Consider the following 20,623-nt stretch of genomic DNA (forward strand, 5'->3'; position numbering starts at 1 on the left):
AACAGAAAAAGTGGCCCCTGAAGACACGTGGTCTTTATAAACAGGTTCAAATGGGAGATGATTTTGGTGGCCACTATAGAAAGGTTTTCACTACTAATAGACAAGTGGCTGCTAAGACAGGCTTGACTATACTTAATTTGCTCAGCCAAGGGTTTCTTCTATCCTCTGCTTCTTATAGTATTTTTCAAAAGTTCCCTGGTGATCTAGCAGGTGTTTAGAATATATCTAGAGAGGAAAAATTTACCCAACCTATTCAAAACAAATCTAAAGCAAGAAGCAATCCACAAGTACTAACCAAACCAAATACTAGGCAATGCCTTTCTCTCCATAAAGATGATAAGCATACCTTACACGGCCCACTTAAACCCTTTTGGAGGAGTTGCACAGTATCCTTTCAGTAAGTAAGAAACTTTGAAAGAAAGACTAGGAGAGAGAGCAACCTACCTGCAGTCTCTGGGCCTCCCTCTGCCGGAACTGCCAAATCTCCTCTTCCAGCTTAGACAGCGCCCCCCTGAGTTCTGATTTCTCTGTGCTGAGCTGTGACACGTAGCTGCTCATCTCTGCATTCTGCTCCAGAAGTCGCTCGTTGATCCTGGATGCCGTTGATGTCACAAGTGGTGGCTGGGACTAGACAAATGAAAATCACAAAATCATTTTTGTTTTCTTAAAAAGAGGGAGGGGGGCTGAATACATAGTTTTTTTTACAGTATGTTTACATGAACTCCAATGATGTCTGAAGGTTCTAAGTTGGTTGATGAAGCACAATTAATTGCAACATAGATACCTTACAAGAGAGGGTTTTTATTTCACTGTATGATTAATTCTTAGAAAAAGTGTACAATATCAACTGAAAATGGGAAATAATCTAAATCAAACTTACCTCGGAGAGCAGAGCGAGGGCAGCATGTATTTGACGTAATTCGGTGATAAGTTCAACAAGAGCGCCATCAACTGATCTTAGCTCCTGAACTGTGGAAGATGGTACTCTATCAGCTGAAAGTGTGGCTCTGTGGAATGAATGAATAATATATTCCAATAACAATGTACTCTTTCAAATCATTGAAATTGCAATTACTGTTCTTTCCATTATTTCTTTTCAGTATTTTAGGAAGATTCAAACCACAAAGGATTGTGATCTATGGTCAAAACACTTGTCCACCAGATATCGTTTGTGACTGAGGTAAAGGATAAATACCTTTGACCCCCTAACCTCTTACCTTTCGATCTTGGAGAGTTCTTCTTGTTGCTTGACCGCCATGAGTTGTAACCTCTGTCTGACGGACTCCAGCTGACCTTTGTACAGGTCAAGACTAGCCCGTTCTGTCTTGGTGGCCCCACCTTCTTTCCTACGATAAGGGCTCCCTGAGTCATTATGTAGCTCCTGCACAGAATGAAATCATTGTCAAGTCTTGGTTATTTACTCTCAATACTTTTTCAGTTTGTTCTTGAAATGTATTCCTGGTGGCAGTTGTGACTTTATTTTCATTTCAGCCCACTGCAACTTCTTTATGAAAAAACTCAATCTCCACTTATCTTAGTACAGAAGACTCTGCAAGTTGAATTATAATGCACCTCTTACTGCAACAAGTATATTTTGTATGATATCTAGGCACTGCATCGAACATCAGACCACACCAGAAAAAGTGGTCACTTTCTCCGAAATGGGTGTACTTATTTATGTTTTATATTCATCATTTCTCGCACTTAAAACTATATAGTGCCCAATTACCCTACCTTCTCTATAGCTCTATGTAGATCATCATTGGCCTGCGTTTCCTGGATTCTCATGTTCTCTCTCTCCATTCTCTTGATAGTTCGTTGAGTCTCTATCAGCTTATCTTCCAGGGCGTCCATCTTCTGCTTGTCAAGCTGTCTCTCCAGCTCTCGATCTCTCTGCATTATCAATAGATAAGATTGTGATTAAGTCCCCAGTTCTCCATGACAGTGACAGGATATTTATGACCTGCACTGTTTATTCCACACATTGCTTCATGTGGTAAAGTCACTACCACACTTTCCATGTGGCCTTCATGTGTAAGACCCAAAACGAGGTTCGAAGAATACCTATGATTGCCATACTTTTTATTACAAGTTTTTACAGCATCCTTTCACATTTCTGTGGTCAACACTACTCATGTATACTGAAGATAATATGCCCATATTACCCATGGGAAGATGTTATTCTATAAAATATGTCTGTCAAACCCTTATATGGTGGAACGTCTTAAAATGATCAAAAACAGGTCATATGCAGTTTCAATGATCTTGAATTATCACATAGCTTGAACAATTTATGAGTGAAGTAAGGAAGAAGGAAAATGGGTTTTCGCCACACAAAAAGGGTTGATTTCATGATTTCATGATTTTTTCATGGAAGTGGAATATTTAGAGACATTTAGAGATATTATTCATAATTGTGATATGCGCTATACAAGAACTGTTTATTATCATTATTACTAACTTCATCATCATCATCATCACCATCATCGTCATCATCCTCATCCTCAACATCATCATCATCATCATCACCATCATCATCATCACCATCATCATCATTGTCATCATCATCATCATCATGATAATTATTATTATTATTATCATTATTATTATCACTATCACTGTTGTTGTCGTTTTTGTTGTGGTTGTTGTTGTTATTATTATTATTATTATTTTGAACAATATGCTTACCTGTCTCTGCTTCTCAGTCTCCCTTTCTTTCTCCCTCTCCTTCTGCCTCTGTTTCTCCGCCTCCCTCTCTGTCTCCCTGCTGGTCTCCTGGTCCAGCTGGAGCTCCTTCTGGCTGGTCAGCGTTGCCTGGAGCCGATCCCGGTCCGCCTGGGCTTTCGATGCCGTCTCCTGAGACATGGCCAGCTTGGCATTCAAATCTCTGCATTGAGCCTGAGAGAACAATTGTGTAATTAAACAAAAAGTCCGGTTCTGGTAAGAGTTCTAAAGTGATTTATTCCAAAACTTTGCTTTGAGCAACATGTTGTCAATAGACACACAGGCTAGATTGAAGATGTTTATCAATAATATACAAATAATATGCAAAAACATATAAGTAGCGTCTATACTGTTCCCTGCAAACTTCACCACACATGTAACCGATGATTGACATGTTAAACCAATAAAAAATCTCTTTGCCTATTAATAGCTACAAATTTTTATGGGACCCAACACAGAGAAAAGCAAGGGTCAATTACAATTTGTCTTATTTTCTATTGCTTACACATTGCAGGTCTACTCCAATTAAATTCTGTTACTTTTTATGTTTGATACCTCATGTAAGTGAAATTCTTCAAGGTCAATGTATTTGCCCTATTGAGTCAACTTTAATAAGCAGTGTTCATATCTAATACAATAAAAATTCAACTAAAAGAATTTTAAAAACATGTTTCATAAAGTTCTAGAAACTTACATCAAGGTTTTCAAGACTCTCTTTCAGTTTACGACTCACAGCCTTCTCCCTTTCCACCACGTCTGAACCCTGTGACCTCTGCGAGTGCAGCGCCCCCTCTAGTCGACCTATCTGGCTCTCTAGCTGCTGAATGGTGGAATGAAGTTCACTGGCTTTTCGCCGCTCCCCTTCTAGTAGATTCTGAAGGTCCGAGACAGTGGATTTATCCCTGAGAGAGTCATCAGCAAATGACCGCCTTTCTTGTTCTAGGGTTTCGTGGAGTTGGGCATTTAGTGTCCTTTCCCTCTGCAAATGTAAATATGGAGAAAGACAGTGTAGTTCCAAAACCAATAAACTGTCAGACATCTGCCAACACTTATTACATTGAATCACTCCAAAAATTATAACATCAAGGAACCACCACTGAGCATAGAAATTATGTCTCTTCATATGGTGAATCAGTAAGGTAAAGCTGATAATAGATAGAACAACTTCATATTTTCTTGAGGTTCTGCTGTTCATACATGTAGACTGATTAGGGCTGTGTCATATCAGAAAGTTTCTTCCAGGATTCTTCCTATCCTTGTCCAAGGTCACTTCTTTCAACGACTTTCTTTGCAAATACAGATTGATATCATTCTGAAAGATATTCACATCCTAGACCTCATAATCAATCAATGTATTTTACTTGCACTCGTGATATTGTCCAAAATGATGTGAGTACCACCATACCTGAAGCGCAGTGTGAGCTTCCTGGCATCTTGTCTTCTCCACGTCTAGCGCCCTCTTGAGGTCAAACATCTTCATCTGCTCCGAGCTGACCGTGTTGGCGCTCTCGTTTCTCTCCGCTTCCAGCTCCCTGCTCAGGCTCTCTGCACGTTCTCTGGCAGCTTCGAGGGATTTGCTTATCTCGTTGGCTTTCACACGCTCTACATCTAACTCTTTTCTCATTTCCTGTTTATACCATACAGAGAAAAAAAATGATTGAAATTAATGTCTTCAGAGAACAAAATATTATTTTCACAGAACATGGCAATTCCGTAAAGTAGAAATGTCCGTCCTCTACATGTGAGATCTTCTCAAAATGTCTGTTTTTTAGTTCATAAGAAAGTTTATGATGCTCTTTAATTATCATGGCTTGAGCAGTTAATTGGGTAAAGAAAGAATTAAGAAAATTAGGGGTAGATTGCGTAAATGGACCATAATTCAAATTGCCCACTTATATTTCAAGACTCTCATAAAATCATCACTCAATTTTTCATCCCAGTTGGAAAATAGCGATATGGATCCTAACCAAATGACAGGCTGAAATCAAATCATGTGACCAGTCACTTATTTTAGATAACAGGAAAAAATTCAAATGTCTAGAACTGATGATTGCTTCTATTGAGCACAAGTGGTTTTGAGATTAGGACAGTTTATCATATAACAACGATCTACATCACTACCTTATGTAGGACTGTAATTCTATATTTAAAAAAAAAAAAACTTGGTTTAGCTATTAAAGCTGTCATAATTTTTTTGTTTATTGTTGAGGTAATATATGAAGTTTCATATGACAATGGCACATCAGCAAACAGAAACATTACGGCTCTGTTACTGATACAAGACAAGAACTTAGTAAGATGGCAAGAAGTATGCATACCTTCAGTAATTTCTGATCCCTGTCCCTGGTCTGAGCTGACCGGTCACTCTCCTTAGATAAGGTGTCGTAGAGTTTGGACACGTTTCTCTTCTCCGACTCTAGACTCTCAAGCAGCGTCACCGTTCTTGCCTTCTCACCCTCCAAGGCAGCTCTTTAAGAAAAGGAAATCAGTTGATTTATTCAAGCAAGAAGAAGACAAAGGTTTGGAGCAAGAAATAAGACTCAAGTGATAATCAAATTGTATTGTAACACTGGATTATTTCAAGTTTGGTGTTGGTCTTGGTGTTGGAAGCACAATTTAGTATGCATTTCGTAGCTCTAAGACCTAATATAAGTTTACAAACAATTTTCCAAATCATGCTATTGGTAGCTTATCATGAGACTTGTCCCAAGACCAGAGTCCGGTAACACAAAGGTCAGCGATTAATCGTACGCTTGATTTTCACTATTGATTGTGTACTGTAGTCAATGAAATCAATCATAGAAAAGTGTTTCTATGATCATTGCTAAGCTTTGTGTTACGGGCAACAGAGGGTCCCGTAACACAAGGGTAAGGAATCAATCGTACAATTGATTTTTCATGATTAATTGTACACTGTAGTCAATGCTATCAATCGTTAGAAAATGCTTTACGATGTTTGCTAAGCTCTGTGTTATGGGTCCTAGGCATGTGTTACATAAAGCTGTTCATAAAGTTACGAGTGACTAGTGACTTTAAGAATGACTGGGAAATGTTCTCAACTAGTAAGTCATTGCCATAGAGATAAATGTATATCATCTTGCACAAGGGTCACCCTTTGTGCATAAAATCATTCATAACTGACAGCTTTATGAAATGCTAACCTGACTTACTTTTATTTTAGGGTGTGCTAATGTAAAAATCAGACCAAAACCAACACCAACTTCAAATCATTCATTGAAACCTGTCGACAGTGCCACCCTTATGACACTAAGAAAACTATTATAGGTTTACATTATGTGCTTCTGTGCGAATCAGTTTGAGTGATCACTAACAGCCAGTAGATTGGTGGATGCTGCAAAGATGTGATTGCATAGTGGGTGAATCAATCTTTACCGGATAATGGTTTGTGACCTGTTGATGATTTGAAATCTCTTCTAATTGCAGTAAAATTAAGCAAATTTCAATTTTTTCAGAAGAAAAAAATTCAGTCTCTATGTAGTCTCTGTCGGTTGCAGAGACTTTTATCTTTTAACTGCAGCATCATTCCATGAGAAATTCAATTGTTTCTTTTAAAAGAGCAGAAAACTAAAACAGTTGTATGGTACAGTGTGCACATGTATTTGAAATACTTCATTGACAATGTGAGAATATGACATAGTTAAACAAATAGTTTACGTAAAAATTTTAAAAAAAATAAACCTAGACCATGAAATTTTCACTTTCTTTTCTTTCTTTTCTTATTTTTGATGAACTAATACATTTTCTTTTTTATACTCAAAGGAAGTTCTAAATCTAATTTGTATTTAAGTTACACATTTTTTAAAAAAGCAAAAAAGCATCAAAATAGGTTAAAACAAAAATAAATTAAGCACATACAGTGTATGTGTGAATCTTGGGTATCAAAGGCTAACTATTCTATAGATTTTGCCATTCAAAATTTCATTTTATCAATAACAACGTTTAAAATTTGTGTATCATAGGTGTTATGAAAGCTGAAAAAAACACTATGCACTGGACATAGAATGCCATAAAAGATATATTCCAGATACAAACAAAACATGACAAAATCATAAAGATTGGAATAAAGAAACGATACTGCAATAAGTGCCTATGGCCATGACATGCAAAATATTATAAAATAAATATCAATACATGTGTGACGACCAGTTTCAAAAGTATTCAAACAATTCATAAGTGATCTGTATTAGGAGGGTGCAGTCTAACACTGTTTTTTTTAAAAGGAAATGAAAGTTTTCTTGAAATCTATAGTCAGAATAGAAGTATCATCACTTGATAATAGAAGCATTTAAAATAATTTTTTGTGAGCAACTTTTTTTGCATACAAATGTAGATAATTTTATTAAAAAGAATTTTCTGATTAAGGTAAGATGGCTCCCAAACCATTATACATGTTTACAGAATACATGTACATTATCTTTATAGGTCGGCCGAACTTTTGATTTTATATAAAATTTGAATTTTCTTCAAATAAATCAGCATCCTCTGCGAATCCTTTGCATACTGGCGAATACTGGCCTTCACCACCGTGAAGATTTTGCAAATCAAATAAATAATTACCAAATACATACACATTCTTAACATGTCACATACTATAAAATAATAAAAACAGAAGCATACGTTGACCAAATGAAAAAATATCAGAAATACAAATTATACTTTGCAAATAATCAAACTAAGATAGAACAAAATCATAAGAGCATTTAAAACAATAGCAGGCAAGATGGATCATTGAGTGATGTTGAATAAAGAATTCCATATACAAGCAACCTACAAAAAGTGTGGTCTAAGGTAACCTAGGACTAAAGTAATCTGTAGCTCTATGAGTACCACCTATTGTATTAAACTTAGATTAATATTTCTGTTTCAAATGTAATGTATATATCAACAGTGTTCGAATTTCAGCTTAAATATTTTTTTGTGCTCAATCAGAAAAGTGGGTATACAATGCTAGAAATGATTCTATTTTGCAGGAGGCCACTTGCAATGATATTTGTGTACTAGTATCTCCGGGCCCCATCTTACAAAGAGTTGCGATAAATTCAAATATATAAGATCAATCTCATGGGGAATTGCATTCAGTTGCAAATCAAGTCCGAATTCAAATGGAATGGTGAGTTGCAAGAAAGCAGAGTAGCAACTGAACGCAAATCAACAACATATTTGTGTTTATGTAAAGGTCCTTGATTTGCAATTGAACACGATGAGTTTAGATAGAATCTATCACAATTGATTGGAAGATGGGGACCCAGTTGTTCATACGTGACTGTGTGCATAGTCTTGTCTGAGGGTTCTATACAATGATACTGTACACAACTCCAAACATTAAACTGAGTTTACATAAAATCTGAAAAGTTCATTATGATTTCTGGGATTGTATTCCATAGCCCATGTTGAATTTAGGGCCAAATGAGGGCAAGATACGATAATTTGTTTCCAAAATATCTTTTTATGGAGAGGAATAACAGATGAGTACAATACGTTGTTAATGCATGCAATGTCCACTTTCGACATGCAATCACCAGAACAGGCTTACTTGAAGTAGGATAGGGTTAATAATTCTGTTGTTGGTTAGTAGGATTAATTCAGGCTGATGAATGATATACATGTCATTATAAAGGGGAGGAGCTTGGTTACTAGGGGTGTGGTTTATAGGTTGCTAGGTAACTTACAAAGCTTTTTCGGCCACACTCCTGTGTGTAGACGAAATAAAGGATGCCCAGGAGATGAAAGAATCGTAGACAGAGATGGTTAAATGTCAGAGATTAAACAGGATCATATTAATCATTCATTGTTCAGTCTTGTCAATAAATGTAGCCATTATTGTGCATTTCATAATGTGGACTTTGTTTAATATGTCACATAGTAATACGTACAGTAAAAAAGAGGATTCATCTGAATGTCTTCATGTAAATAATTTACTGTGAATCTCAATTTAAAATACAAAGATAAGAATCAGACTGTTAGTTATGCCCTGCCCCCACTTTTTTTTCCTGATTCAATATTCCATTCTTTTATAATGAAATCATAAACAAATTTTCAAGAGACAAAAATTTACTTTTGTGTATTGCAGAAAACAAGACAATAAGAATAGTGACTACAAACTGATAACTTGAATAGACAAAATATTTTTCTTTCACAAAATATGGGGGGGATTAAATTATGAACAAAAAGAAGATTTGAAAAATTATAAATTTCACAGAAATTTTAGTCAGGTGGAGAAAATTTCATAATGGGGGATTATATATGTACACAAGGACTTAAAACTAAATATATATAGGAGTGAAAATCAGAAATGACTAATAGCATTTGTGTGTATGTTTGTCTTATTCAATGATAAACAGAAATTGGAATTGTCTAATGAGTTGAATAATGAGAAGTAACGCTCTCGAGAATGTAGATTTCATTTATGTGCTCATTTGATCCAGTGTACATGTATTAACATTGTTTATGGAAAATATTAAGACTTTATATGTATCTTTCATGATTTTTTTCTGTACTTAAAGGTATTGTTTAACTTTGTGAGCAGCCGATTTAAAAAATTCTCAAACCAAGATGAAACATGTGTACAAGTGCATGTATTAGAACTAATAAACCCTGAAAACAACCATTATTGAGAATGAAAAGCTAAAACTACAAGGCAAACCATGATTTTGTAAATAGGCGTCTTATAGACGCCTAAATAGTACACATAAGTGTATAGAATGAAATTAAGATGGTGTTTCCGGTCACTTTATATTTCAATTTTTGAAGCACTAAATAATTATTTTCGAATGCAATTTTTTCTGGGCTTCATTTTTGTAACATATCACAGACACAGGTGACAAGTGTGACCTTCTAGCTCAGATTTTTTAAAAGTCAAACCAATGTTAACCAATCACTTTAATGTATGTATTGTCTTTTACAGGTGTTTTTCATAAACATATGAACAAATACATGTAAAAATGCATAAAATACATTTTTAAAAAGAATTTGGAGAGAAAAAAGAGAACAAAGCTGGCACACAAAGTACAATTGACATAAAGACAACATTAATGCAACGTACAAATGGGTGATGAATTAATTCAAAGCAAGAAAAGCAGATAGATAACAATAATTTGAGAGAAGAAAAAAATATTCCAGTCTCAAATAGAATATCCATGTTAGATTCATTAATTATACTGACAAAATAGACAGAAATATTTTGCACATCGAGTTCAGAGTTGAGAGATTTCGGAAGCAGGCTAGTGCACAACATACACACTTGTAGGTCTTTTCAATACGACAAGTGACAAAGGAAGTGTTAACATCACAAGTGCAAAGAATAATGAAAGAGAAGATTTCCAAGTTTCTAGGTGCTTGGTAATTTGTTCAACTGGGGTTTCATTTCATTGTTAGTTGAAAGCTTGACTTCCATTCTCCTCATTATGATAGATTTTTTTTTTAACCAATTAAAAGCAAATATACTCTAAAAATGCATATTTTCTTCATCTTAAAAAACATGTAAGCAGCACTCTATCACAGATTGTTGAATGCAGATTTTAAATTTGAACACTAAATGTGACTAATTTTCAGGAAGAAATTGTAAACAAGATGAGAGGCTGCTTACCCGACATCCGTCATGCGACTCTCAAAATCATCTTTCGCAGCATGCAGCCTATCGACGAGAGACTGAAGCTCTGCGATTTCATCCCGCAGGTCCGAGACCAGCTTTTTCTCATTGCCGAGCGAGGCGCCAAGCTGGGAAATCTTCTGCCGCTCAACGGTGAGTGAGGTTCGGAGATCATCAGCAAGGATCCTTTCCTGCCTGAACTTGTGCTCCATGGTCTCCACTGGGTGAAGTGGACATTGATATGAAAACAAAAAGAGATCCTCTAGAATGGTTGTGTTTTGAAAAACAGAAGTGTGACAGCACAGCCAAAGGGAAGATAATACTTTATGAATGTAAAATAACAAACATAATTGTGGGATTTATTACATCAAATAATTGTGCGGGTTATTGTTCATCAGTTTCAACAAGTTATGTATCATTTGAAAGCTCAAGATTTTTTTAAATTAATAACCATTTGAATAGACCAACATACATTTCCTATTAATTCTTCTACATCGATTCACATACTTATGTGGGTTTATGTTGATTAATTTAGACAAGTTATATGTCATTCTAAGGCATATAATCTGCTTTAAAGCCAGGGCTGTCAACTTTCATATGCACCTTTCTAAGAAAATTTACAAGAAAGGAGGGAAATCTTTATCAATGTCACACAATCCAATTAAAGAAATCAATGAATGAATCTGGGAGATGTTGAAAATCAGTCATAATTTCAGGGAGTCTCCGTGGCAATCAGGGACACTTGGCAGTCCTGTTCAAGGTATTATCATAATAGACCAACTTACATTGCCTTTTGAGCTGTTTCTCCCTGTTGGAGCTTTGTTCCTCCAAGGCACTCAGCTGCTGGGTAGATCTCTGTCGTACCTCCTGGAGCTCGATGCGAGAGGCGTTGTGATTGACCCGCAGGTCGTGAACTTCAGAGAGAAGTGAGGCGCGGTCTGCCCCGTAGATCTGCTCCATAGCTGCTTTGTGATGGCTCTCCTATGGAGATTACAGGGGGGAGTTGTAATATAGATAATCATGATTTATATTTACGATTGGTTAAAATTTTTGTACATAGCAATTACTTTCAGAAAGAGATGTTACATTGTAAAGATTATGCAAAATTTCACCTTTAATGAAATATAATCACTCCAAGGAAATGTTATTACATAACAGTAGTTTCTGGGCCCCCATTGTGCAAAAAGCTGTCAATGTCAGAATTCTACACACAAGTCATGTAAGAATGTACCTTTGAAAATGAGATTTATTTGTAAAGATAGCAATGCAGTATACATGAGTACACATCACATTTAGAAAACACCTTAGAGGGGCATTTCATAAAGCTGTTCGTAAGGTATAAATGGCTTGCTTAACCCCAAAAAGACTGGGGGGGCTGATTCAGCCCCCCTCGACATTTTTCGCGATAAATCCGCCGCGCGAAATTTTTTGACCGCGTCGCTCGCTGACTTTTTACTTTCAAGTCTCGCGCAACTTTTGAGACCAAAATTGTGACCCCCGGGTACGCGGTTCCAAAATTACGCAACATTTCGTAAGTGCATGCAGACCCAAAATTACTCAAAAACGTGAATTTGTGTACAAATCCAATGCAAATAGTGTTCTTAGCCAAAATTCATAAATGTATCATTATTTTTCCTTTTACTGCTTAAAATCAATTAATTTTATCTTTTTTATGGTAGAAATAAAGTCCCCGACAATTTCCATTGAAAAAACAATAAAAAACAAAAAGTCGAAAAACAAAGAAATACATAAGAAATTTAGAAAACAATAGAATACATAAGAAAATAAATGTGATTTTGAAATTTTTTTAAAATCAATTCGATCAGATGCCTATCTAGAGTATGTGAAACAAAAATTAGCATTTCAGGGGCATTATTTTATTAATTAGAGCAAACTTATGATTTTACGCATAAATTAGCATAATTAATGAGACATGAGATTTTTTGCAGAATTTGATGTTATAGTTTTGTAGATAATGCCATGGGTAACGCATGTGCCAATTTTCGTCGCGATCGACGGCCGAGATCATAAGGGGGGGCTGAATCAGCCCCCCCCCCCCCCCCCGTCTTCTTAGGCGTCGAAATAGCTCAGTCTATTTAGGGTTAACACATGACTGGAGACCCTTTCTTGTGCTAAATGATATAACCCCAAGCAGCTGACATAGCATCTCAGAACACATTTGAGACATAATTTTACGAACAGCTTACAAGTAGTTGAGCTTGATCGAATCAAGTGTAACTTACCTGTTCTCTTATCCTCCTTTCAAGGAGCTGAACTTGAGAGAGATCTTGGTCTCCGCTGGCTACAACATGTGTCCTGAGCTCAGCCAGCAAGGACTCCCTCTCTTGATCAAAGACACCTTGGATGGCCCTAAGTAGGTCTCCCCTCCAGTCATGTTCATCATTCTGATAGGATACAATCGGATGAATTCAAATCAAACTCAATACAACATAATAGGTTTATTGATAAAAATATGGCATTGCATGCAGCCGAAGCTTGTATTGCCAGTTTTGGCAGATTAACAATCAGCATGATAAAATTACAAACCGCTTTGAAATAAGAAGTCACTAAGAAATTATGAAAAGGGACTGCACATTCTTTGACACGCATATTTCATATCAGAAATATAATTCTATTTTGAACAAGAGGATGTCTTAGTGTCTTTACTTTTGGGGAAGCATTTCATGACATACTTCATCAATTATTTACACTGACAAATTTTTGAGCTAATCAGATGGCATTATTTCAGTACCTTAGAACAATAGCTTGTAACTAGCCATTGATAGCCCATTTCAAATAAACAGGGGAGTGTTTCATGAAAGGATTTGTCAGACGTTTTATCTGACAAGTACCGTTTTATCCGACAGTTACTATTGCAACAGCACCTCTCAGCCAATCACATTCCGGAATCGGAATCATCGGATGAAAATGTTGATGAAACACACCCCAGTGCTCAGGGAGCATCAAATAAAGTATCTCATCCATGTTTTGGACCAACAAATGTGCTCTCAACCAATAACATAATACCATTTCAGTAGCTTATAACATTTTTCTGTGAAAATCACTAGGTAAGATGCTTGTGGAGACAGGGTCCAGACACTCACCCTGAGACCAGCAGTGGTTTGTGTGATTAAATCTTTCAATGCCTGGATGGCATCTAGGAGAGCTTGCTTCTCATTCTGCCAGGCATTCTGCAATGAGGCAATGTCCGTGCCCCTTCGGACAGAGGGGCGAGGTGAGGTAGCTTGGCGTAGGTAGCGAAGGTCGGAGAGGGATAGGACCTGGAGACCCTCGCTGTGAAGTCTGGCTAAGACACTCTGTGGAATAAAAAGTAAAATTGTGCTGTCATTTTTGTGTTTTTTTTTTCAGAAGAGAGTCTCCTTCATCAAAATCCTAGATATGTAATGCATCAATGTCTCTACATACTTCACAGATGCATTAAACCACAATGATCAGTAGCGCATATAATGTGATAAACACCATCATCCACCTCATGATCATCGATTACCATCATTATCACCATCTATCATCAACACCACCATCATCATCATCCCCATTGCCATCTCTATTACTATCATCATCATCATCCTAATCATCATCATTACCATCATCACCATTGCCATCACTATTACCATCATCATTACCATCATCATCACCACCATCATCATTATCCCCATCATCATGATCATCATGATCATCGTCGCCATCATCATCACCATCATCACCACCACCACCACCACCATCATCAACATCATTATCGTCATCATCAATACCACCACCACCACCACCATCATCATCATCACATCAACCCCTCCATACCTGTAACCTTGGTGGTATCTCCCCATTGGTCATATCAAGGTCAGATGTATCCCCGTTTGTCATGGACCCCTCCCCTGGGGGCTGCTCTCTCCCTACTCCGCCCTGACGACGCCTCAGATGACCAAGAAGGTTGGAGTCCAATCTTGCTGTGTTTTCAACCTCCTTGTGTAAAAGGTCTCCAACATCTATATCAAAGAATAACAAAACAAAGACTTAAATATTTATGCATCTGATTAATCATATAAAGTTGCTGCATTCATTGCCGAGAAGAAACAAATTAATATTTTTCTCAATGCCTCCGACAAAATTGGGGCAAAAATCAGTATTTCCAAAACTATCAGCTTAACTAGTGATTGGGGAGATAAATGGTCCAGAATGGACAACACCACAGGATTCATAATTTTCACCACCATTTTCATGAGAAGTCAACATTGGTATACTAGCTTACCTCCGAGTGAGCTGATATTGATGGGCGTGGCTGCAGCAAGCCTATCCATCTGCTTCCTATGCTCCTCCTCAATCCTAGCCTTCTCCTCCCCGTGAGCAACCAGTAGATCTTGATTGGTCTTCAGCACTGCCTCCTGCACCTTTATTGAAGAAACAAAAACCAAATATCATCACGTCAAACCAATAATTATAATCAATGAAAGGGAGATTGAGAGATGATATTGGGGGAAAAAAGTTCTGTCACATTCACAGAAGTTTCAAAAGTCTACATTCAATTCCAATACGGTTCCTGAAATTTGGTACAGGTCTGACAATCAAGTGATGCTACCCTTTACCTTGAACATCATAATGACAGAACTGTGATCTTGAACCCTAAAATAATCTATGTGGCCCTTTTCCAATTAAATTTAACAATTCTGACAATTTGGGGAAAACTGCCCTATGCCCTTGATTTACTACAAACCTGTGATCTTGTGCGCTCCTCAAGGAGCTGTATCTGGTGGGCGTGCTCCTTCTTGATCTGCTCGATACGAAGCTCCGCCTCCTTGTTCATGGTGCGTTGGATGTCAGCCACATGCTCCTGGTGCTGGCTGGTGAGCTCCTCACGGATCTCATTCAGTTTCTGTCAAATTTAAGACATAAAAATATTGAATCAAATTCCAAACAAGTATATTTGTTAGTCAGCTGAAATGTACCTGCATGCTTTGAAACACCAGAATAAAAAACTATTTAAATTTCATTAGTATGAAGATTATTTTATTGAATAGAGAAAAAAATCCAAATTGCTTGTGAAACAAGACAGTTTCACAAAACCGTGACAAACACAATTTACTTTTTCTATTCAATTTTGAGGTTATTACAAAATATGAGTTTTTCCTATAATAATGTAAGCATGGTTTGACAACTCCCTGAAAGTAAAAAAAAATCATCATTATTGTAATTCATTTTGAATAAATGGAGACCTTATGGAGGTACATGGACACTTCAGAAGGGTTCCAGAGCTGAGAACAAATCAATGTAAAGGTTTAAAGTTGCACTAGATGTATCGTGTTTGGCAAGTACAGTCTTCCTGTCTTCAGGATAAAACTATGAAACAAAGAGAAATGTGTAACCTGCCTGGAGACAGCAAGAAATACCTGCCGAAATGTCAATTATGGGTGGTCCTTTTCAGGACATGAATATAACCTGTAGTGATTGTGAGTAGACTTTTAACACTACATATCTTTATGTAATGGGGCCCAGGGTCCTGTAACACAAACAATTAGAAATTAATTGTATGCTTGATTTTCATGATTGTACATTGTATTTAATGCAATCAATCATAGAATAATATTCTACAATCATTGCTAAGCTTTATGTTACGAACCCAAGGATATAGAATCTACACAAATTTGTCAAAGCATTAACAACCCTTACCTGAGCCAGAGTCTTTCCAGGAGAAAGACCCTTGAGACCGGCCAACCGTCTCTGGTAGTCGGCCTCCATCTCGGACGCTCGACTCCTCTCTTGACTGAGCTCCTCCTCTAGATTCTTGACCGCCTCCTCCAGGGCAGAGCTTGCTGGGATGGGTGTGGCCTCCGGAATCCTTGTCTGCTGCTCTTGCTGCTGGGTTTGGAAGGCCGCTTCCTCAAGCCTGTCCATCTCCACCTTGAGGCTCATGATCTCAAGCTCTTTATCCTAGGAGATGATTCACAAAGTGTAGGGTCAATGTTATTCCTAACATCAATTTTAATTATGGTCAGTTCCCCCATGTCTGCGCGGTCTCCCAAGTCTGCGCACCCGCGTATCAGCGCGATTCTAGTAAAAGAAGATACGCAACGAGCACAAACTTTACACATTCAATGCATAGACAGGTATTCATAAAAAATCTGACTCAAAATTGTGGAAAAATAATGAATTCAGGGCATTTCATGTGACGGTCTCAAAATGCAGCCTTTTGTCATCAAAATCCCTGAATCGTGTGCAATGTGAATGAGTGCGCAGACATTGGGTACCATTTTTTTTTTCAATCTGAAAATGACTGCCCGAGGTTTTTTCCAAGAAAATCATATATTTCTTTCAAATTTTTATGAGATATTTGGCACACTAACTCATTATGATGTAAGAAACATTATCAACTGAAAGATTTTGTGAAATAAGAAGAAATTCATGTTAAATCTTAACTCAAATTGTTAGGTGCGCAGACTTGGGGCCCACCATCATACCAAAATACATGATGATTATGCTGCATTATTGTATCACTTCTGATAAAGTAATAGATTAGCGTCACATGCATATAAGCAAGTAGAATTCTTTCTATTTAACCCCTAGGCCTTGCATTTTTCTCATAATGGTTTTAATTTTTACAAATTACTGAAACCATTCCATGTAATCAACTGATATGCGTTTTACCATAAAAAAAACTTTGCTCTTCATAATTAACAGCAGTGTTAGTGTACAATCGATTGTGACAGTAAATTTGATTTCATTGCATTTATAATTGCTTTTACCTATAAATAGTGAACCCCCTCCAGTATTATATCATAGATATATAGGTAGAGTACAATTATATTATTAGAATAATGAAATATTTGAAATAATGCTTAACATAAACAAGGAAAAATGGTAATGAAAGAAATTAAGAAAGAGGGAAGAAAACAAAGGACCCCCTCCCCCTTAAAAAAAAGGAAACAGAAAGGAAGATATGAACAGGAAGGATTTTGTTTCAGGAAAAAAAATCAGTAAATGCAAGAACGGTTGACACAAAATAGTCAACAAAGAGAAAAAGATACTACAGTGCACCTGTATTGTTTTGTGGAGAGCCTCATTGTCCAGTTGTGAAGCATCCTCCCCCTGGGATAAGGCCTGCTCCTGGGTTCTAACGAGCTGTGCCTCTAAGTCTGTTACCTCCCTCTCACGAATACCCATGATCTTTCTCAGCGAGCTTACTTCTTGCTCAAGTTGCTTCTAACAAAGAAAAAAAGAAATATAAATGGAGTGATTACAATAATGGATTAATCCTGTAGATGCAAGTGTGGAAATACAAACAGCACTCTCTCCCTCCCTCAAAATGAAATTGGTCAAGTAAATCCCCTATTTTGAAATTGATCCAGTGTTCCAATAATACTACAAAACTTGCACATAAGCAAAAAATAATACAAAAAGGGGCGGAGGGTGTTTTAGACCCTGAACTGTCATGGAGAGTCCCGCAATTACATCCGAGTTCAATGCAGAAAGTAATCTAGAAAAACAAGTTGGAAAATAGCCCCAGTGCACTAACTTCAGTTTGTGCTGGTTTCCTAAAAACAAATAGACACACAAAATAAAGCATGCTCCCTCCATCATTATAGAACTACAGAGTTTGGACCAAATCCTACCTTTCGCAAACAAATAATTAAATATGGAACGTTTCTTAAGATGGATTGCGATATACCATGATGCAGATTGTAACGCGACACCTATGCATCTTCTTACACAATGTTTATAAACAAGTCTGATGGGTTATAATCAAGGACTGTATATATATATCAAGAGTAACACAGAGAGGGACATGCTCCAACATGTATGGCATGCAGGGACATCAGATGCTCCAGGGTAGATAAAACTGCAGGAAGTGAAGTGGTTCCTAAATTTTCATCAAGGGGGCTGGAAAGTACTACAAATATCAATGCTCCCCTCCCTCCCCCATTTCTGGCTCTAATCTGAACCAAAGATGATCATCACCTTTGACCTTGATAAAGTAAAACTGAGAATGCTACAGATATTTCTATATGTATGTCATTTCGACCCAAATTATCCAAGACCAGTCTATCATTACTTTTTTCATAATCATATCATCAAAATTGCCAATCATCTTTTCTTGACGTAATGTCTATAAGATTTATATATTTCCTTGTGCATTCATAAGTCATTATTTTTTTTATTTATCCTATTCCCTTTTCTATATTTTTCTTTGGGGAGGGGTAGGGGAGGAATAGTTATCAAGAAGTAAAAACCTTCCCACTCTCTTGCTCCCCTACCACCCCTCACCTCCATCTACTTACTTCCTTCCTTCTTCCTGCCCTCCTTCCTCCCTCTTCCCTTCTTTTCATCTCTCTAGTTCTCTCTTCCTCTCTTTAACTACTTTTCCTTACCCTCTGTTGCTCCTCATCCTGTGTGTGTTGTCTCATCCTATCGATGACCTCTTGAACTGCAGGGTTGGACAGCGCGTTGCTCTCGTCTCGATCACTGATTTGCTGCCTAAGCATGGAGATCTCTTGGTCCTTGGCCGCCACCTGGGTCTCCAGCTCCAGGCGGAGCCGATTCTGCATAGAAGGGAGAAGGAAAATTGCTGATAAGTGTGAATGATGATGACAATGATGATGATGGTGGGGAGGGGAGGAGAATGATAAATCAGTGGTGATGATAATGTTGATCATTAGAATGACGTTAAAGATGAAGTTGAATATGAAAAGAATGATAAAGAAAAGTAGAAAAAATGATATTGATGACAATGATGATGATAATGGTGGAGGTGGTTGAAATGATGATGACAAAGATGATGATGGTGATGATGAAGACGACGATGATGACGCTGATGATGATGACGAAAATGAAGATGATGATGATGACTACGATGATGATGACGAAAATGAAGATGATGATGAAGATAATGATGATGATGATGATGATGATGATGATGATGATGATGATGATGATGACAACAATGATGATGAAGACAGGAAGAGTAGCAATTGGGATTGTGTTTAAGCTTATAATTATACTGACAAAGTTATGCCAATGACGTTGAGATAAAAGATCATTCTTAAAACTGGAAATGGAGTCTTTGTCAGGTTGCTGTTCTGTTATTGTTGTTTCGTCTGTTCCCCTCTCTTTAAAATGATATGACATATAAAACAGATAAGGAGAGAATTGTCAGATTGCCAAATTTCTATACATGTGCGTACACGCACTCCGAAACCGGGTTTATTTTCTTTTGGAAATAAGAGGAAATTGTGGTTTCCTGAAACATGGACCTTTACTATGATTACAAATTTCAATATCTCTTTCCCTATCTCTTTCCCTGTCTCTCCCTCACTCTCCAGCTCTCTCTTTATATCTCTCCCTCAGTAAAAAATATACATATATGCATTTTGTTTTAATCTCTCCAAAGCTCTCGTGTTTTTTTTCACATGAACTTAACACTTGAGACCCACGGAAAGATTATGTATACAGAAAACTAAATGCAGCTTATAAATTTGTTCTACCATGACATTTTCTCTACTATAACACTATTCTTCTCCCTTAGTTGCCTTGCTTGTTAAATAGTCCCCACCAAGACTTGTTTTCACAACACAATACTTAAAAAAGAATTATTTTTCCCCCTTTAAATGTTTTCATTCTATTTACTCACTTCCTGCCAAAGGGTGTATGGCCGTTTCAGTAAGGCCGTTTCAGTAAAGCTGATTTTCAAAGAGGTCCACATACACAATACTACATTTACAAACAAAGCAAGTGTAACATAAAATGAAGCAAGACTTTTAACACATAGTAAAATTTCTCTGTGCTTAACAACAAACATTCACATACCAGTTCTTCTGCTTTGGCATCCCCTACCGGAGAACCTTCCGCTGACTGCCTCTCCACCCGGATCACCTCCTCCACCACCAGCTCCTTCTCCTGGTATCGACCCAGGCTCCTGGTCTCCTGGACCAGTCTGGACTGGAGCTGCTGGATCTGCTGCTCCAGCTGGTCTATCTCCAGGTTCTTCTCCTCCAAGAGCTCCTGGGCCAGCCTGGGTAAGGAGGCCTCCTCCTGGTCCAGAGGAGGAGCCTGGAGCTCATCCTGGGTAGGAATGGAAGAAATGGATTTGAAATGAAGATTGATTAGGAGGATTCAAGGGAAACTGGGAAAGTACAGTTTGATATCTATTTTCAGTTATAAGGGGAGGGTAAAGAAAGAAACCTATGAACTGCACTAAGGAATTAATGCCTGATGATGATGATTAACTTGAAGATGATGGTGGTGGTGATGGTGGTGAGAATGATGATGACAACAACAATGATT

The 20,623-nt window shown here is 37.3% G+C and overlaps 1 protein-coding gene across 4 annotated transcripts in view; it reads right to left on the reverse strand.

The window, feature by feature from the left end:
• Positions 1-20,623, reverse strand: part of LOC121426308 (pericentrin-like) — an 86,866-nt gene that overhangs the window by 4,463 nt on the left and 61,780 nt on the right. For 3 of the 4 annotated variants that reach the window (XM_041622549.1, XM_041622552.1, XM_041622551.1), the window contains 20 exons: positions 20,147-20,401; positions 18,712-18,882; positions 17,381-17,545; positions 16,016-16,276; positions 15,063-15,221; positions 14,601-14,739; positions 14,153-14,337; positions 13,438-13,650; positions 12,577-12,738; positions 11,119-11,314; positions 10,331-10,553; positions 8,415-8,435; positions 5,043-5,193; positions 4,130-4,351; positions 3,419-3,703; positions 2,689-2,898; positions 1,735-1,893; positions 1,218-1,381; positions 881-1,007; positions 445-627 (listed from right to left, as the gene is read on the reverse strand). In XM_041622549.1, coding sequence (XP_041478483.1) covers positions 445-627; positions 881-1,007; positions 1,218-1,381; positions 1,735-1,893; positions 2,689-2,898; positions 3,419-3,703; positions 4,130-4,351; positions 5,043-5,193; positions 8,415-8,435; positions 10,331-10,553; positions 11,119-11,314; positions 12,577-12,738; positions 13,438-13,650; positions 14,153-14,337; positions 14,601-14,739; positions 15,063-15,221; positions 16,016-16,276; positions 17,381-17,545; positions 18,712-18,882; positions 20,147-20,401 — 3,651 coding nt within the window. The remainder of the gene's footprint in view (positions 1-444; positions 628-880; positions 1,008-1,217; positions 1,382-1,734; positions 1,894-2,688; positions 2,899-3,418; positions 3,704-4,129; positions 4,352-5,042; positions 5,194-8,414; positions 8,436-10,330; positions 10,554-11,118; positions 11,315-12,576; positions 12,739-13,437; positions 13,651-14,152; positions 14,338-14,600; positions 14,740-15,062; positions 15,222-16,015; positions 16,277-17,380; positions 17,546-18,711; positions 18,883-20,146; positions 20,402-20,623) is intronic. The other variant, XM_041622550.1, reaches the window with a different exon arrangement.

The sequence above is a fragment of the Lytechinus variegatus genome, chromosome 13 (genome assembly GCF_018143015.1).
Source record: "Lytechinus variegatus isolate NC3 chromosome 13, Lvar_3.0, whole genome shotgun sequence".
In the NCBI taxonomy this organism is placed as follows: Eukaryota; Metazoa; Echinodermata; class Echinoidea; order Temnopleuroida; family Toxopneustidae; genus Lytechinus; species Lytechinus variegatus.